We start from the raw sequence: 20,576 nt of genomic DNA, 5'->3' as shown, positions 1-20,576 counted from the left end.
TGGGGGATGGCATTTTAAACAAGTTACTTCGTACTTTCTGTACATTGACTTCCATAGATTTTTGGTTGAAAATACTATCAGTTTGAGGTTATATATATATATATATATATATATATATATATATATATATATATATATATATATATATATATATATATATATATATATACTGTATTTACACTCACCACTTTATTAGGTACACCTGTTCAACTGCTCGGTAACGCAAATATCTAATCAGCCAATCACATGGCAGCAACTCAATGCATTTAGACATGGTCAAGATGACATGCTGAAGTTCAAACCGAGCATCAGAATGGGGAAGAAAGGTGATTTAAGTGACTTTGAACGTGGCATGGTTGTTGGTGCCAGACGGGCTGGTCTGAGGATTTCAAAAACTGCTGATCTACTGGGATTTTCACGCACAACCATCTCTAGGGTTTACAGAGAATGGTCCGAAAAAGAGAAAATATCCAGTGAGCGGCAGTTCTCTGGGCGAAAATGCCTTGTTGATGCCAGAGGTCAGAGGAGAATGGCCAGACCGGTTCGAGATGATAGAAAGGCAACAGTAACTCAAATAACCACTCGTTACAACCAAGGTATGCAGAAGACCATCTCTGAACGCACAACACGTCGAACCTTGAAGCAGATGGGCTACAGCAGCAGAAGACCACACCGGGTGCCACTCCTGTCAGCTAAGAACAGGAAACTGAGGCTACAATTCGCACAGGCTCACCAAAATTAGACAATAGAAGATTGGAAAAACGCCTGGTCTGATGAGTCTCGATTTCTGCTGCGACATTCAGTTGGTAGGGTCAGAATTTGGCGTAAACAACATGAAAGCATGGATCCATCCTGCCTTGTATCAACGGTTTAGGCTGGTGGTGGTGGTGTAATGGTGTGGGGGATATTTTCTTGGCACACGTTGGGCCCCTTAGTACCAATTGAGCATCGTTTAAACGCCACAGCCTACCTGAGTATTGTTGCTGACCATGTCCATCCCTTTATGACCACAGTGTACCCATGGCTACTTCCAGCAGGATAACGCGCCATGTCACAAAGCTCACATCATCTCAAACTGGTTTCTTGAACATGACAATGAGTTCACTATACTCCAAGGGCCTCCACAGACACCAGATATCAATCCAATAGAGCACCTCTGGGATGTGGTGGAACGGGAGATTTGCGTCATGGATGTGCAGCCGACAAATCTGCAACAACTGCGTGATGCTATCATGTCAATATGGACCAAAATCTCTGAGGAATGTTTCCAGCACCTTGTTGAATCTATGCCACAAAGAATTAAGGCAGTTCTGAAGGCAAAAGGGGGTCCAACCCGGTACTAGCAAGGTGTACCTAATAAAGTGGCTGGTGAGTGTGTGTGTGTGTATATGTATGTATATGTGTGTGTGTGTGTGTGTGTGTGTGTGTGTGTATATATATATATATATATATATATATATATACACACACACACACACACAAAATGCTAAAAACACGCACACCACCATGCTGTCTATTCGTGGTGCAGAGAATACAAATCAAATCAAATGTTATTTGTCACGTTCATCGCATTCAGCCGTAATTGACAGTGAAATGCTTTGGGATCTTGCTCCTCGCTCAACAACAGTCGACCACAATCAACAATCAGTAATACAATATAATATAGTCATGGCAGTAATGGTTGTAATAATAACCATAGGAATACAGTGCAAGTAGCAGCAATCATTTACAGTAATAGGGCAAACGTGCAATGAATGTGTCTGTCAACGTTTTGGTCTATGACCTTTTAACATGGCAGTTGTCCACTACATACATGGGGAAACTGCTACATTTTAGCACATTCAGTACTAGTGTGGTATCTGTACTACTGTGGTATCAGTACTACTAAAGAACGTCTGGGTGATGGAGGGGGGTGTTACAGTGATATGTGTGTGTTGTAACAGTATAGTAGTAGTTATAATAATAATTGTGTGTGTGTGTGTTATCTCTTTGCAGTACTCGGAGAAGGCTCTGTATACCCAGCTCTGTTACTACAGGTTCATCTTTGACTGGGAGCACGCCGTCGCCAAAGTACTGCCGTCCGAAGACAAAGGTAAGACTACACACACACTCATACATTAACATTAGCAATCAATGTTAGAATTGCCACCCACCCATATAAACATAACACACATTTGTGTTAAGACACACACACACACACACAGTTTATAGTAGTAACCATCACTCTGTAAAAAAACACACATGCGCAGACACGCATGCACACACACACACCCAGGCGATGGAGGGTGGGCGTGGGGTATGGGGGGGGGGAGCTGGGTTAAGGACGTACAGCTCCTCGAGTCGACAGCCCTAATTTAGGAGACGGATTCAATCACACACACACACAGAATGCAAAACGCTCCAATCGCCCCAATCACTGAGAGAAAGAGGGAAAGAGCCCTCCATCTCTCTCTCTCTCTCCTTCCCTCTCCTTCTCTCTCCCTTTCTCTCTCCCTCTCTTCGACAGCCACTCGTTTGGCTGTGTTGATTGAAAACAGGTTTCAGATTTGTGGAAATGATAGGGGGAGTAATGGGCGCACAGACGAAAGGATAGCCCTTCTCTTCTAATGGGACATGGAGCGTATGTTTCCCCCCCCTTCGGACCCAAATAGACACCGCCACCGCCGCCTTTCTGAGCATGCTCAGTAGGGCTCCCGCCACCAAGGCCCACAGTCCTCTCTGATTGATGTCACTTGATTAGAAAGGGCCAGGCGGCGGACGGATTGATTTATTTGATTAGATATTTATATATGTGTGTGTGTGTGGTGTGTCAGCGTGTGTGTGTGTCAGCGTGTGTGTGTGTGTGTCAGCGAGGGCTGGAGCGAGGGAATGAAAGAGCGAGACAGCAGAAGTAAATAGAATGTGTAATCAATAGATGACCACTCAGGAGACGGAGGGAGAGGGAGAGGGAGAGGGAATGGGGAGGGGGGGCTAACATGATTATAGCCTCCTTTTTCTCTCTTTTTTTTTCTCCGTTCCTTTCTTTCTTTGTGGTGCGAGAAATCAACGCCAATCCGTCTTTGACAACTTTCTCCCTTTTCCCTCCCTTTCTGTTCTCTGTTCCCTTTTTCCGTTTGCTCTTGTGCGTGCGTGTGTGCGAATGTCATCATCTTTTCTGCACCAAAGAGCCCATGTCTAAAAACAAGAACTAGGCCTATGCAAGTGGATGGCCCATATACAGTCACACACACACACACACACACACACACACACACACACACACACACACACACACACTGTCTTTGCTCAGACTGGGAAAACTATATGTGACCATATTCGCCGACTGGGACATCACACACACACACACAGAACTACAGTGTACAACACACACTCTTACAGCTGCTGTAAAGTATAGGTTTAAGGTGTTATCCTCTGGTCCCGGGGCAGTAATACCCCATATTACTGTATTACACACCCAGGGGTCACACTGCTAAGATTACCAGGCGGAGACATCCTATACACTCGTGTGTGTGTGTGTGTGTGTGTGTGTGTGTGTCAGCGCGTCTGTTGAGTACTCCAGCTTCCATGGCCTGTACATACTATTATAACCTTATGGGAAAGCAGACCTTGCCTGGTGACAGTCGCTTCACTGCAGGAACCGTCTCTATACACGACCTGACAACACGAGAGGAGACACTGACATACACCAACACACACCTGTACACTGCAGTCGTGTGTGTGTGTGTGTGTGTGTGTGTGTGTGTCTGATCTGCATCTACACTGCGTTATTGTCCCTGATTGCTGCGACTGAGTTAAACATGGAGGTAATTTCATCCACGGCAGGAGATCTCTAATAGAATAGAAACACACACACACAAACTTACACACACTGCTGCCAGGAGTGGTCCCCCCATAATAAAACACACTCTCTTTCTTGGCAAAGAATTAGACATCCCGTATCAATGACTTCAAACCCATTTCATACGTCAGCTTCCTCTCCCTCCATCCCTCCTTCCCCCTCTCAATCTATCTGTTACCTTTCTTCTCTCCCTCCCTCCCTCCCTCCCTCCCTCCCTCCCTCCCTCCGCCTCAGTCTTAAGTGTGGGTAGTATGATTGCGTGTGTGAGCAATAATGTAATTTTGCCGCATTGATAAAATAAAATAGTGCTTTAGCTGTGCTCCTCTAATGCTCCATTTACCCACACCGCTCCTCTGCCACCTCTCCTCCACCTCGTGTTTGTCTCTCACTCGCTTCTTTCCTCCCACTCCTTCCCTCCCTCCCTCCCTCCCTCTCTCTCTCTCTCTCTCTCTCTCTCTCTCCTTCCCTCTCCTTCCATCGTTCCCTTCTCTCCATCCCACCCACCCTATCTCCTCTCTTTTTCCCACCACCTCCTACCTTCTCTCTCTCTCTCTCTTTCTTTCTCTCTCTCTCTCTCTCTCTTTTCTCTCCGCTCTCCTCCTTCCCCTCCCTCCCTTCCCACCCGCCAGCCAGCCAGCCAGCCAGCCCCAGAGCGGGGTGGAAAATCTGCGGGTGCGATTGTCAAATCAATTATTCATTCTGTGCAATTACACTCGCACAAAGAAGTTTCCCTGTGCTCCGAGTGGTGATTAAATTAACTGCTATTCCAGCTGCCCTGCTAGCGCCTAATAGATTATTCATGGGTGCAGAGGACAGAATGGCCGGTCTCCATTAACTTCATCATGCTCACTTAATTATAGGCTTGTTATTGTATTTACACCTAGTTAGAGTGCACAGAGCCCCGATACACTTGCTCTGAAGGTGGGGGGGGGGGGGTTACACACCTAGTCAGAGCACACACTTGCCATGACAGGAGTGTGTGTGCGTTGCTTTCTTCTCCCATCCTCTCTCACTCTCGTATCTTCTGTCTTTCTCTTCTCTCACTCTTTCCTCCCTTGTTTTTCTGCTTGCTCTCTGTCTTCTGTCCTTCTTGTCTTCTTTTTGCATTGTGGCCTCTTCCTCTCCTCTCTCTACTCCCTTTTACCTTCTTTGTTGCCCCCCCCCCTCTCTCTCTTTTTAAGGGAGGCTATTTATTTGAACTGTCTGCAACCCCTACTGAGCACCAACTGACTGCTAGTACTCCAGCTTTTCTCTCCCTCTCCTTCTCTCCCTGACTCTTAAATCATTCTTTTATCCATTCCACACACAGTGATTGGGGAGGGGGGAGGGTGAAGAAAAGGAGGAGGAAGAGAGAAAAAAAGAATTATTTTCTCCAGCCTTTCAGAAATGATGACATGATTGCTTTCGCTTGATCATGCATCATCTTCTTTCTCTCTCCCCCCCCCCCCCCCTCCATCTCTTGCTTGTACTATTCTGCTCTCTCCCTCTGTGTGTGTGTGTGTGTCCTCTCTCTCTCTCTCTCTCCCTCCCTCACTCTGTCTCTCTCCCTCTGTCTCTTCCTTTCTCCCTGTCTTTGCTGAGGTAAGGATTATCTGGTAGTGTGTGTGTGTGTGTGTGTGTGGACTTGATAGCCACAATAGTGAGCGTGTGTTTGCTTTAGCGTATGCTGCTACTCTTGTGTATTTCTTGTGGGTTCCTATCTTTGTGTGTGTTACCTTCCCCTCTCTCACTGTGTATTTAACCTTTGTTCCCTCTGGCCAGTCAGTCCCACTGTATTTATACAACAGCCACTAATGCACCAGACAGGAAGGAAGACTGCAGAGAAAGAGAGACACACACACACACACACACACACACACAGACAGAGGGATTGATAGAACCTGGAAAGAGGAGAGTGGTAGCAGATGGAGGGATTGATAAAACATGATAGTGACGGGTAGTGAAGAACACACACACACACACACACACACACACACAGATGCAAATTACATGGGGTTGGATCCAAATGGGAGCAGACCAGGGCTCCTCTGCCCTAAGGGCCCTCCTGAGGGGATAAGAGAGAGGCAATATCGACTCCCATGGTCCGTGTGTTACACCATCGATCGCGTGGCCCAACTGTTTGTGTGTCGGTATCGACCCCAAGGCCCCAAGTTTACGATCTGTCCCCCAAGTGATAGTATTACGGCTATAGATCTGTGAAGCGGCCGGTAAAGAGTGAAATAAACCTCAAAGCTTTTATTCCTGCGAGATGGAGGGAATCTCTCCTGCTCTCCCTTTTCCTCTCCCTTCCCCTCTCGTTTCTATCTCAGCCTCAATCACCTAAAACCTCAAACTGATCCCTACTGCCCCCCCCCTCCCCCCTCCCCAGCCTTATACACACTAGTGGAGGTCTTTGAGAAGATTTGAAAGATGGAAGGGACTATAGGGGTCACTCAGAGATGAACAGGCAGACATTCAATACTTGTTGCAAACTTGTTTGGGTGTATGGAATAAGTAAAGTTGTTCTTCTGAACATGCATTGGATGTCTAAAACTGACTCTTTCTTTCTCTCTCTCTCTCTCTCCCTCTCTCTCTCTCTCTCTCTCTCTCTAGGGAGGTTTAAGACTGGATGGAAGGCTGAGAGGGAGGTGTACAAGAGGCTAAAGGAGGTGTCCAACCGTACCCTGGCCGCCAGCGGTTACTCTGAGGTCAACCTGGCCAAACTCTTCCAGGCCTTCACCTCCCTCAAGTAAACCCCACCCCACCCCCTTCCCTGCCCTCATGCTCCTCATTGGTCAGTTGGGGGGGGGCGTCTTAACACCTGAGGTGCGTTCAACAATTGTCAGCGAATGTTTGCTAACGTTCGCTAACAGTTTGAAGCGGTAGTCCGCGGCCAACGTTTCCAACGTAGTCCAACGTTTCTGTTTTGGGTCTAAACTACCACTTAAAATAATTATGTTGAATAGCTAATGATATTCTGTTTAAATATTGCAGCTATGACGCCACGTTAATCATTTTTAAATGATCCACCAGCGCTGGCCTGTAACAGAATGGAATGTTCATTCAAATAGTGTCCAATGATAGCTACTGTTAAAAGCCACAAACACCTAGTTGGACGCTCTGACTGATAGCTGGAGCATCCTACCAGCACAGGAGTCAGACACTGAATGCCCACCTTATGGTTGACTAGCAAGTTCTGGATCTGATCTGACCCGGGTTCCCATATGAGCGACTGTGTATCTCCTATGTCAGATGTCTCAAATTCACACAATGACTGATGTTTGTATGAGTGTGTATGTCTGACAAGGTTGACCTTATTCTCTGGGTAATGTAGTTGTTTGATTTTTTTTTTTCTCTGATGCCATCTCAGATACTGATTACTTTGGAGGAGGGCAGAGTTGGACATCAGAGCCTCTGTACGGTGCTTTAGGGGTGTGTGTCAGTGTCTGTGTCTGTGCGATTGTGGGCATTAACTCTGCCACCTGCTCTCATATCAGGTGCAGTGTATAGCACGTCCAGCTATCATAAAGCCATCATGATTGGCTGGTAAATTGGGCTAAAGAGCCTCTCTACTGCCCCCCCCCCCTCCCACCCACCCACACACACTAATCAATCACACGTCAATCACACGTACCATGACCCCTTCATCCCTGTTGGGGAAGGGGGGTGTGGTGGGGAGGGGGGGTGTAACAATCAGAGCTAAATATCAGGCCATAGGGCGTTAGGGTGAGGGAGGTAGCTGAGGAGGCTATTTGTCCAGATATGTGATGGCCAGTGAGTCCACTGAACTCCTGCAACGACTGGACACTTGTTTGAATGACTCCTGTTCATGGTGCGTGCGTGCTGAGAGATGGACAGGGAGAGAAAGAGGAGGATGGGGGAGAAAGATGGGGGGGGGGGGGGGGAAGGACATGAGCTCTGTTCATTTGTTCTTTTGTCTCCTTATCTAACAGCTGATTTGTTTCCTAACCTCTGTTTAAGTGATTTGAATGTTTTGTTTGCCCTTTTGTGTGTGGAGATGGTGTTTTTTAATCTGTTTTTTTTTTCTTTCTGACTGTTATTGTATGTTATGTAATTATTCTTACTCTGCTTTTGGAATGTGTTTTGATAATAATAAATATTGATACAGAAACTTCAGTAACATTTTATTTGTGTGTATGTATGTGTGTGTGTTGTTAGGGGTCTTTATATTAGTCTATTAGGGATTATATGGTGTGTTTTGCAGAATTCACTAGTTCTGTGTCTATAATGACAGGCGGGTGATCATTTGTACTTCGTCTCATCATCGCCAGTCCTATTTCCATAAATGCTGCGCTTCAGAAATCACTTTACATGCCAACGAGTAGAAGAACCGACCTTAAGTGGGCTGAACACTTAAACCACGTATCCGCACCCTTAAATTGAGCCTACTGTGTGTGTGTGTGTGTGTGTGTGTGTGTGTGTGTACGCGCAGTAGGTATAGCTTTATATATTTATAAAATCAAATCAACTTCAAAGGTGTAAATCACGTGTTGGCAATTCTCCGCTATACCTTTTTTAAATTCCACTTTTATAAGATTAGGTCATCAGTAGCTTAATTCACAACAGTCTCCGTGCGTGTTTCCTGAGTGCGCGTCTCAGCGAGTGTGCGTGGGCTTTTTACCTCAATAAACCCGGACGAACTAGGCTGCGCATTAATTCGACCTCGCTAAGCTAATAAGAGCGAACGAGTCGTTTTTTTTGTTATGTTAAGCTTTATTGCCTGTCTTTTTGACCAGAATAGCGGTGTTGAGCAAAGCGACGGACAAGGTATTCTTTGATGAGGGAATTAGTGGTCCATTCTGTCCCTATTATTCATAGCGCGGTGGAACATGTAAGTACAAGAGAGGGTGTCAAAAGGAGAGCTGGTCCTATTGCAAAGTGTCCCTCTTGTTCGGGCTGAATGGGCGGCTATGAGACGATAAACCGCTTAATACACTGAGCTAATTGGATGAGAGCGAAAGAGACGGGGGAATTAAGGGGCGAACCAAAAGAGTTCATAGTGCCAAAGGCCCGCTATTCAGGCCTTTCACTGCGCGATCCTCTCATCTGCTCCTCCGGAGGAGGCGACGCTCTTCATCAAAGCGCCTTTTAGAGCCTCTCTCCCGGGGACTGGAGAGAGGAGCGAGCCGGCTGAGGCGCAGAGTGATTGGGTCTATTCTGTCGCAGGGACATGGTGGGAGAGACGAGGGCCCGGAGAATCGGAAATCAGTGGTCAAATCAGTCTCACACATGGAGCAAGGCAGGGATGGCAATGATGAAAATTGGAACCACTTTCTTCTTAGACAACCGCATTAGCCAGCCATTGTGAGAACATTGTCCTCAATACACATTGGCTCTATGCAATACGCCTACAGCTTTTCTTTAAAAGAAACGGTCCTATAGAGGCCTAGCCTATCACAATTTAATTTGAACACATTCAGTCGATTTTCATAGTGACAGGATTCATCATCCGATTCGTGCATTGGGCCTATAGCTATTGGAATGCGACATATGGCCATGCGTTGAGTGAAAGAATGTCCACAATATTCTCCATCGTGTGTTGTGCGTTCACCCAGAGCCATAGAGCGGGCGCATCCGCGACACTCATTTCAATTCTCGCCTTTTTAGCGCTGGAAAGAAAGTTTAAGCCCCGCACGCAGCGGGTCCTCTGCCTCCCGGATCGCGCCTGGCATTCCCCAGATATTAGGGGCAAATTGGTTTGCCATTCATTAGTAATGTTCACAATAAGATTAAAGCCCCCCGGACAATCTCATAAAAAAATCCTATAGGCATACAGAAAACACGCTCTAGTGGTCTTTTCTATAGAATGAGAATTTAAAAAACCTTCTCAGCGTTCATGTCGATGGGAGGTTTTGGGCGCACAAGAGAAAATTGGTTTCTTTATTTTTTTTTACTATTTTTTTTATTAATTCTCCTCAGAGCAGAGTGAGTGATTTTGTCATGCGTGGCATGTAAGAGCAGAGCTAAATGCGGGCTGGAGACGAGGGGGGGCCTTAGCGCGCAGCATTTATGGGAATATTAACTATCGAGTTAGAACCAACCTATCTGGAGAAAGTTCAGACAACCCCCTCTCTCTCTCTCTCTGTCTCTCCTCCACCTCTCTCTCTCTCACACACATACACACACTCTCTTTCTCGAAATCTATCCCTTGTCTGATCCTATCCCGCTTGTTTGCAGCGTCAGAATGAGGCGGATTAGCAGGTATAAAACAAGGCGAGTGAAAGGTTTTTCACCGGAGCGGCCAATAAAAGAGACTAAATTAATCCGAGAGGTAATTTCACGCGATTTGCTCCGGCACCATGGACGGGTCAAACGGGCGAGAAATGACTTCCCTGAAAGGCGAGCATTGATCGCTCTAATAGGTCCGCTTCGCGCCTGAGATTCAGAGGAGGGGATTTCGGGAATTAAGTCGGGGAGGTGGGATAAAAGGTGGGGGAACTCGAGAGAAAGACTTTCTGATAAAGTGGTTTGTTACTTCATTAATGACAAAGAGACTCGCTTCCATCGACATGGCATTACAGATGTTAAGACTAATTTAGCGCCTTTAAAAGTTTTAAAGCGCGTTTTGTGAAGAGCCCCAGATAAAGTGGGCGCTCTAATTGAAAACCCTCGCCTTTATCGCGCGTTCACATGTGGGGATTTACCTCATGAATATATGGGTCTGTATTTTGTCAACTGGACTGAAGAGACCAGAGGCACACAGCGGCACAGAATTATTTTTCATTACCGCATTAAATCATTTTCTCTTTCATTTATCTAAGGTGGCATACCGAACGCCAAATACCTCTCCATGTGAGCCCCTCCCCCACATATTTCTAGGCTATTCATTCGTTTTATTGGCATTCATTTAGGATATTTAATGATTTTAAGCTAAAGGGTAATTCAATTATGTATTATTATTTTCATTTAAAAAAAAGCCTATTTACAGAGACCAGAGATTAGCCTATATTTCCCTCAAAGATCTATAAATAATGTATTCTAAAATATTATATTCAAAATGTGGGCCTGGGCCTAATTGTCAAATATCACCTTTATCTCTCTTTACAATTGTAGTATTCATTTGCAGAGAAAGAAAGTATAATAACACTTTTTCTTTATTATTTTAATTTGAGAATGTATGATAATGTTATTAACAGTTTTACTTAAGACAGAAAACATCAATTCGTCATAGGAATTTTATTAATAGTTCTATAGTTCTGTTTCACATTTTTTTTAATATCCTGGTTTAAACCTATGTCAGTTCTATAAGGGTTGGAAATAATAATCAAAAGGATAAATCATTCCACCAATTTCATTTATTCAATTATGCAGCACTAAACCAGGAAAGGTAGCCTACAATCACTTAACATAAGAAAAACTCCTGCCCTGCAATCGATCCATTGGGAAACAGGTTTGACATAAATAATCATCTAAAAACCTAATATTTCATGAGCACAGGGGACATTCTACACAGGGCAACTTTCATACAACACTACACCAAGTGCAACTTCTCAAAACATGGTCTCTTCTCAAATATACAGGGCTCTGTTTTGAAAATTATCAGTTTTTTTGTTTGTTTGTTTTTCTTTTTTACAATAATATTTACAGTTTTATTCTTGCACAGTTCAGCCGTAAGAGACACTGATATAATCTAAACCTCATGTTGTTTGTCCTTTAGTCAAATTCAGTCAGCTAAAAAAGAAATGATTGAATGATAATCAAAAGGCTTTTTTTTTTTTTTTAACCAGGCTGAAGTGAAATTCAAATCAATGTTGACCAACTGATGCTGACTGAAGAGCAGGTGAGATGCAGGTTAGATTAGACCAGAGGCTCCAGTGCAGAGTTAGGCTGTGGAAGGTCTATGGACAGTTTCCTTTGGCTTGGAGACCTCCTCCAGCTCTGCTATTGACACTGACAGTGGCCCAGACTGTAGTGATTCTGTATCGAATGGCACCATTTTGAACTCATGTAGTCCAGACAAGTGCCACAGAGTCCATTCTGATTTGTAGTTCTGGTTGTAGTTCTTCTCTCTCCCAGCTGAGTGTGTGTGTGAGGTGTTGTTGACCCCCTGAGTCTGTGGCTCCACCCTCCGTCATGGCGCAACAGGAAACCACAGCAAACAAGAAGTGGACCTTGTGGTGGTTGTAATCAAACTATCTGTGTGTGTGTGTGTGTGTGTGTGTGTGTGTGTGTGTGTGTGTGTGTGTGTGTGTGTGTGTGTGGTGTGTGTGTGTGTGTGTATATGTCAGGGTGATTTGGGATGGAAGGGACCACAGCCAGCGGTTAAGTCCATTTGGGAAACTCTGTGACAATGATGGTGTCGGTCTGTAAGTAGTCATGATGAATCCAGCTCTCTCTCTCTCTCTCTCTCACACACACACACACACACACACACACACACACACACACACAGCGCTCTAGTTTGCCAGTGCTCTTTGAATTTGGTCGTGCTTTTTGTTGGGGGGGGGGGGGGGGACGCCGTGGAGGGGATAGGGATTTCAGCCCCATGAAGATCAGGATGGGCATACTGCTCCAGAGGTATGAGGGCTTGTGGGGGGGGGGGGGGGGGGGGGGGGGGTAGTAGGAGAGGACTGAAGCCCAGAAGAGAGGAGGACGGTTGGGGTTAGCGGCTGTTCAGCACACCTCCTTCCCTGGAGCTCCGTTGGGCAGGATGTTGAGCTGGGTGAGCTGGGCCGAGTGCTCCTTGGCCTTGAGGCGTAGCGCCGCAATGCTGGAGGCCCTGCGGTCGGCTGCAGCTGAAGAAGATGGGGAAGAGGAGGAGGAGGAGGGGTCGGACATGACTGGGGGAGGGTGGGGGGGGGGGGGGGGGGGGGGTAGTAGGAGAGGACTGAAGCCCAGAAGAGAGGAGGACGGTTGGGGTTAGCGGCTGTTCAGCACACCTCCTTCCCTGGAGCTCCGTTGGGCAGGATGTTGAGCTGGGTGAGCTGGGCCGAGTGCTCCTTGGCCTTGAGGCGTAGCGCCGCAATGCTGGAGGCCCTGCGGTCGGCTGCAGCTGAAGAAGATGGGGAAGAGGAGGAGGAGGAGGGGTCGGACATGACTGGGGGAGGGTGGGAGGGGCTCTCCACAGGCGGGGCGGACTGGCGGAGGAGGGCGGCCGCTGTGGAAGCGCTGGTCAGAGGACCCATACTGGAGAAGAGCCTGAGAGAGAGAGAAGGAAAGAGGGAAAGACAGGAAGGGAGAGAGAGAAGGATAGAGGGTGGGAATAGGAAGAGAGAGGGGGAAAGAGGAACAGAGGGAAGAAGGAGTTAATCAATATGACTAAACTATTTGTATACACAGTAAGCACACACTCTCACATACAGTCTGATTCCCAGTAAATTCACAGTTCAGTTATTTCACATCAGTACACATGAAGGAAAATAATCCAAGGAGGGGAAGTCATGTGTTCCCATTGGAATGGGAGGTATGGAGTTAGTCCACATTGACACCTCCCCTCACAGCTTGTGTTTCAGCATCACACTGTGGGCTAATGACTAGACACTGCCAGGCAAAGTGAGGACGTAACACACACACACACACACACACACACACACACACACACACACACACAGGCATGTATAAACGTACACAGGTGGGTGAGGATGGTCAGGTGAGTCCAACACAGAGTTGATGTGTGTGTGAAAGGTGTGTGTGAGTTGAGGTACCTAGGTGCTCACCTGCCGAAGGTGTGTCCCATGAAGGCCGGGTGGCGGAACATGGCTGCTGTGCCCAGGAAGGTGCCCAGGCCTAGGGGCGTGGCTAGGTGCGGTGCCGAGCCATTGTGGGGAGGGGCCAGGCCGGGGAAGGCGGCAGCGGCAGCGGCAGCAGCACTCCAGGCGGACTCGAGGGCGGGGTGGGGGTGTGGGGGGAAGGGACCCCCCTCCAGGTAGTGGCTGAGTGGGTGGGCAGCGCCCAGGGGGCCGGGGAACGGGAGGCCTGAATGGTGGGTCGGGACGCCGGCTTTTTCACGTTTCCGCCATTTGGCCCGACGGTTCTGGAACCACACCTGAGGAACAGGAGAGACGGGTCACAGGTTAGAGATAGGTCCCAGGTTAGAGACAGGTCCCAGGTTAGAGACAGGTTAGAGACAGGTCCCAGGTTAGTGAGATCACAGGTTAGAAACAGGATAGAGACAGGTCCCAGGTTAGAGACAGGTCCCAGGTTAGAGACAGGTCCCAGGTTAGAGACAGGTCACAGGTTAGAGACAGGTCCCAGGTTAGAGACAGGTCCCAGGTTAGAGACGGGTCCCAGGTTAGAGACAGGTTAGAGACAGGTCCCAGGTTAGAGACAGGTCCCAGGTTAGAGACAGGTTAGAGACAGGTCCCAGGTTAGAGACAGGTTAGACACAGGTCCCAGGTTAGAGACAGGTCCCAGGTTAGACACAGGTTAGACACAGGTCCCAGGTTAGAGACAGGTTAGAGACAGGTCCCAGGTTAGAGACAGGTCCCAGGTTAGAGACAGGTTAGACACAGGTCCCAGGTTAGAGACAGGTCCCAGGTTAGAGACAGGTTAGAGACAGGTCCCAGGTTAGAGACAGGTCCCAGGTTAGAGACAGGTCCCAGGTTAGAGACAGGTTAGAGACAGGTCCCAGGTTAGAGACAGGTTAGAGACAGGTCCCAGGTTAGAGACAGGTTAGACACAGGTCCCAGGTTAGAGACAGGTTAGACACAGGTCCCAGGTTAGAGACAGGTCCCAGGTTAGAGACAGGTTAGACACAGGTCCCAGGTTAGAGACAGGTCCCAGGTTAGACTGAGAAACATAAAAACACCAACTGATAACTGATAAGAGATGAGAGATTCCGAGGGGAGGGGAGTTGAGAGGTTGAGAGGTTGAAATAATTAGTTTTCTCTTTATTTAAAAGACCATTAGTTCCTCTCTAAATGTTCTGTGTTTAACCTTGACTTTTTTTCCCACTAGGCTACTACAACCCCACAGCAATCTGTTTGACAGCTGATCTACAACACCTGTTACAGGCCTACTGTTTACAAGACATAGAGAAAATTCCTAACACATTTGTCAAAGATAGGTTTTGTCTGGTTATCCATTATATCAATAGAGCCATTTCCGACTCATATGTCATGTAAGAATGGATGGCGGTAAACGTTCTGCCAATGAGCCTGCTCGAGCGCAAGTTCCGTGAACGTAACATCCCGTCGCTCCGGTTCAGGAGGTGACACATAGGCGGAAAGCGACGGTAATTACATGCGGACTAAACCTCAACCCTCATGGTCCGTTAGTCTAAGTTTGCTAATTAAAATCCGGTCCCTGCAGACTAAGATTGGGGTGGGGCGCGATAATTAAGAACCGTGTTAACAAAAGACTGAGAAAATAACCGCTGAACAGAGTCCAATAACAATTAATGCGCTTTAAATTAAATTCTTCGAAATGTAGAACAAGTGACTCCGAGAGGGTATTTAACTTTCCCACGCCTCCACGCTCAGTTTGCGCTGCTGAAACACGGCCTCTGACCATGGAGAAAAATGTCAACAGTAAGGAAACTAAACGAATGGGGGAGCTTGAGCGATAGCGCACGCGCGCACACACACACACACACACACACACACACACACACACACACACACACACACACACACACACAATTCCCAAAGCTGTTTAGCATTACATGGCCCCTCGGGAATTTATGAGTTTTTATCACCTCCTGATGGCGCCCGTTAAGTGATTTGTTCACCTACGGCCCCCAAAGAGACATCTGTTGTTTTACATCGGCCATAACCCCGGAGCTTCCACCGTGTTTGAACTGTCTCTTTGGTTATGAGCTCCGGGCTTCGACATGCAAGCCATGCTCTCAATGGGGTAAAGGAGGGGGGAGAGGAGGGGGCGCAAACACCTTTAATGGTCTCTCATTCGCTCCAAGTGCAAGGCATCGGATCAATGCAGGTCTATTGCAATCACATAATGGGAAATCAAATAGCATTATCCCGCCACCCCCCTCCTCTCTCTCGCTCTCTCTCCCTCTCTCGCTCCCTCCTCTCTCCCATGAGATGGGAATTCAAACACCATTTTCTCCCTGAAATAGCCCGTGTTTGCTCTCGCGCTAAGTGAGCTTTTATGAATCATCTGCGTTCGCTTAATTACCACTAAAATGTCCCCCTTCGCATGTAATAACTTTCAATAACAGGAAGGACCTTCCCTACGCAGCTATTGGGGTCATTTAACACATTTTAGAGTGATAAATCACTCAACTCTCAAATTGCCTTCCCTCTTATTTTCTGCTGCAACACATTTCAGATTGTGTAGGCCTTTGTGTGTGATAGGCCACTAAGGCCAGATATCACCTACTGCAATATGCTACACTTTTTAAACATAAATATAAAGGACGTTTAATAATCAGGTATATCAATTTAAATGTAATGATCACATATGCCCCTTCAATTCATTCGACATTACGATTTTGATAGCCCAAAATGTTTAATTGAATTGCTAGCCCTATAATAAATTGAACAGCCGAAATAAAACAATCATTTAGCCTAATTAGGCCTGTCCTCTGTTCGTTTTTATTTTGTGCAATATTTCATAACCATTTGCTTAAGCCTTTATTGAAAGCAACAGACAGCATCATTTCAACATTAAGACGTTATACAAGGCCACTTACTTGCACGCGTGCCTCGGTAAGGTCCAGCCGCATCGCCAGCTCTTCTCTGGAAAAAAAAGAGGTAGGGAAATAAGTTACAATCTACCGTTTATGACCGGGAGCTTATACTGACTTGTTTTCTATCCTCCATCGTTAACAAAAGCCCACCATAGAATTTTTCAAACATATACAACCCACGATAAGACGGCCTTTATATTTTCCTGGCAATGGTTTGAGAGAAATTGTCCGGGTTATTGTGATATTCTTTCCATAATGGCTCTCTTATACAAGGGTTTTTCTTTAGAGTCACTGGAACAACATAATGGTCAACATAATGACATCCAAAGTACTACAAAGCCATCGAGCATTTTGCTGAAAGCAAATTGATTGCAATTTCGCCTTTGAAATAAACCACATCAATACAAAACATCGATCAAGTATATGCCTATCAATATTTTCTGACAAAAGTAACCTATGTTAAATATTATTATCCGAAGAATTATCCCGTTTTGTCGTGATGTGTTATTACTGCAGAAAAACGATAAAACAAACCGCCTGTCTATTCTGGAGCACAATTTTCGTGCAATATTTAAGACCATTTTAAATTCCCTTTTGCGCCATATTTTTATTCTATAATTTGGGGTACCTGAGAGTTATGAAATACTTTTGAATACTACTACCATAGCGTGTTGTGTAACATTAAAATTAATATGTCAATGTTTAAAATAACAGATCAGCACAAATGTGTTGTAACATATTGTTATAGAAACAAAATGGAAGGCTACAGCTATCTGAATTCGTAATGAGTTACTTTAATTCCTTGATGTGATTAAAAAACAATCAATAAGTCAGGCATTTGTCTATATGCGTAAAGAAAAAAAAACAATGCATGGGGGAACAATCTGTCAGACTTATCATATTGTGCTATTAATGCTGGAAATAATTTTGTGTATATTTTGTGTAAAAAATAGTGTATTCCCTGATATTGACACAAATTGTTATAGTAATGCCTATGCCCACAGAATTCAAAATACAGGTAGGCCTAGACTTTATTTGCTCAGAAAATAATACAACAGTTTATAGGGAGAGACGAGCTGTTGCGTCACCGCTTACACTAGTGTGTGTGTGTGTGTGTGTGTGTGTGTGTGTGTGTGTGTGTGTGTGTGTGTGTGTGTGTGTGTGTGTGTGTGTGTGTGCGCTTTTACCATTGAGCATGAGAAGGCCCAGAAACCTAATTTGTGCTGAATGTACTGGCATTACGCACACGGAAATACGAACTGCACCAGTTAATTTTCCTTATGAGATTAATATCAATATCACCTGTAACAATACGGTGAGGTAGATGTAACTTAGTGCTACCACTTTGAGCTATTGTGCTCTCTTTTGTAAGGCACTGGTTTGGCGGACAAGTGTCAACTCTCGAGTGTGAAATTATAGACGACATGAAGAATTACGTTTTGTACGGTCCTCAAGCCAAAAACAAATAAAATGTATAGGCCTATTGGTAACCTTGGCCACAGTGCCCAAGACACAAATATTTAATTCTAAGCTATTTGGACGAATGTAATCAACCCAAAATCCGCTTCAGATAGTCTTAGGCCTATATGAAATTACTGCACAATTTCCCAGTGTGTTTTATCCTTATCTTTTCTGCCTGCCGCAATAAGACTGTACAACTCCTCCTCCAGCTGGCTCGATCGGGGTAATCAGAGTCAGTCTGGGGGATGTTAAATCACACTGGACTGTTCTTACTGCATATAATGTTTCAGATGTCTATTTTATTTTATATTTGTCACTTTTTTGTTGTTGTTGTTGTTGTTGTTATTGTTGTTTGTGATGTGAGCTGCTGTAACGCCTTAATTTCCTCTCGGGCATCAATAAAGTGCCTATCTATCTATCTATCTATCTATCTATCTATCTATCTATCTATCTATCTATCTTAAGTTTAGATGGAGAAACATAGGCTAGGCCTATGTACATTTGTGACATTCTTTCATGCATTCAGCCGTCTATGAAGATAACATGCATATTTTATAAAACATTATTATTATTATTATTATTATTATTATTATTATTATTATTATTATTATTATAAGGCCTACAGGCTATGTGCTATTCTATGTCCATGTTTCCAGAGTTTGCGCTGTAGCCTACCTGGTAAACACGTCAGGGTAGTGCGTCTTATTGAAAGCCCTCTCCAGCTCCTCAAGCTGATAACTGGTGAACGTAGTCCTGTATCTTCTCTGCTTGCGTTTTAGCATTCCTTCCTCGGAGTCACTGCCTGCCGAGAGACACACGCTATCTTCCCCGTCCCTCACGTCCCCATCGCCGGCGTGGAGGCTCTCCCTTTCTTCGTCTTTCGGGGAGAGACCAGCTGTGTCCCCGCACGCGTCATCCTCTTTCCCCGCGTCCTCCTCGAACTTCAATGGGCCCAGCTCCACCAACCCCAGCCTCCCGTCCTCCGTCCCTCCCCCGGGGCTCTGGCCTTCCTCTCCCCGGCTCAGGGAAGCGTTCTCCCGGTATGACTTGCTGCGGCTGATGCTCACCTGCGGCGCCTGACTGATTTTAAGGCTCTCACATGTTTGGTCCATCAAGAGCCGCTCCCTGTCTAATTTCTCCCCGTGGTCGTGAACTACCCCCCGCCCGGGGTCAAGGTACTTTCCTCCGGGCCCGTAGAGCCGGCGCAGCTTGGGTGGCAGGTGCATGTCCGTGTCGAGAGAAAGGGGGTCTTTAGTTGAACCTGCATGGGTGCCAAAGGTATGAAGAGGTGAGGGTGAAGTGTGGGTGACAGAAAAATGTAAACTTGGGCGTAACAAGGAGCATATTTCGTTGCAAAGTTATAAGCACAAGATACCACAAGATACCACAAGATAACACAAGATAACACAATATAACACAAGAGCCCTGCACTCGAATAGTAAAATTGTCCTATAGGAAAATCAGTCATAGACAGATTTATTATGAGTTCTGTCTAAAGTTGCATGGAGATGACTCATCGGCGTTGACTGAGATGCAGATAGGCTATGCTTTTAGAGTGATCTCAACGCGAAAAAGTGAGAAAAAACACGATTAGTTCCCAAGCCATTTCATTGAATGTTTACGGCATTCTGTAGTCATTTATACCTTGGGTTTTATGATCATGTTATAAAGATCTTGCCCGAAAAAGACAAAAGCATAATGTATACGTGTAATAAGCAACACTTTACCGAGTTGGAGAGCCTTGTTTCTAGTGAGGGCTTTGCGGAGGGTTTTCTTACCTTCAGCCGGCTTGTCAAGCTCCCTTCTGCCGGGCAGAGTTGTCAAACTTTGCGTCCCTATCAGCCTCACTTTGCAGGGACTCCGGCGGCCCAATATACTGTCTATACAGTACGAGGAAAGCAGCGTGGGCGATTTGCTCTTGCATTCGCCTCGGTCATGGATATCTTCTTCAAAGTGACTATTCATTTTGATCTGTTAGGACCTCTTATTTGACAGGAGAGTGCGTAAAAGTGTTTATCTCTCTCCCTCTCTTTATTTTCCCTCTCCCTCGGTCTGACTTTGTTCTTCCTCTCTCCTCTCCCTCCACGGTTGTTAACGACAGACGCTATTTGCAGGCTCTCGCTCGGCTCTAGGCGCGCTCGCATTCACGCGTATTATCGCGCGCCTGATTGGTTCACGTGGAGTGAAAAGAGCAGCTTCATATATTTTTGCCATTAAAGTTAATTTGGGAGAAACGGAAAAAAGCTCGACATGGAGCTCTGCTCAGGTGGACTGAACTCGCTTTACAGCAGGCTTTTCGTTTTATTTACTTGTTTTACTTTTTTTTTTCTGGGATAGTATGGCTAAAACAATTCATGCCCCGTAAGGTACAGTGTATTGTAAGTAACATTTAAATATGATAAAAATGATAAAGGATTGAGAACAATGGTAAGAAAATGTATAGCAACAGTACGAAAACCTCATGATGCATAAGAAAAGGCTGTGGATAAGAATAGCTAATAATAACCTAATGATAATAATAATTATAATAACAACAATGATACAATTATAATAAACCAATTAAAAATACATCATTATAATAACAATAATGATTATTATTCGAATTGTAATACTACTACTACTAATAATAACAATAATAATAAAATAATGGTGACAGAATAAAATATAACATATTTTAGACTTATAAAT

The 20,576-nt window shown here is 45.4% G+C and overlaps 2 protein-coding genes across 2 annotated transcripts in view; one reads left to right on the top strand and one right to left on the bottom strand.

The window, feature by feature from the left end:
- pola1 (polymerase (DNA directed), alpha 1) overlaps window positions 1-7,672 on the top strand; it is a 39,216-nt gene extending 31,544 nt beyond the window's left edge. The window contains exons 36-37 of the mRNA XM_083666698.1: window positions 1,996-2,092; window positions 6,431-7,672. Of these exons, the coding sequence (XP_083522824.1) occupies window positions 1,996-2,092; window positions 6,431-6,570 (237 nt within the window). The 3' untranslated portion in view covers window positions 6,571-7,672. The remainder of the gene's footprint in view (window positions 1-1,995; window positions 2,093-6,430) is intronic.
- Window positions 7,673-12,451: 4,779 nt separating this feature from the next.
- On the bottom strand, window positions 12,452-19,853 carry arxa (aristaless related homeobox a; the record flags this gene model as incomplete). The annotated part of the gene is made up of 6 exons (XM_083667380.1): window positions 12,452-12,618; window positions 12,849-12,976; window positions 13,495-13,823; window positions 16,431-16,476; window positions 18,564-19,149; window positions 19,667-19,853. 6 exons carry the CDS (start codon window positions 19,851-19,853, stop codon window positions 12,452-12,454), a joined length of 1,443 nt encoding a protein of 480 aa, XP_083523506.1.
- Between the last annotated feature and the right edge of the window lie 723 nt (window positions 19,854-20,576).

Source organism: Argentina silus (assembly GCF_951799395.1).
Source record: "Argentina silus genome assembly, chromosome: 1".
Taxonomy (NCBI): Eukaryota; Metazoa; Chordata; class Actinopteri; order Argentiniformes; family Argentinidae; genus Argentina; species Argentina silus.
The sequence above is the reverse complement of the archived record's forward strand: the minus strand, read 5'-3'. Positions and strand labels throughout refer to the sequence as shown.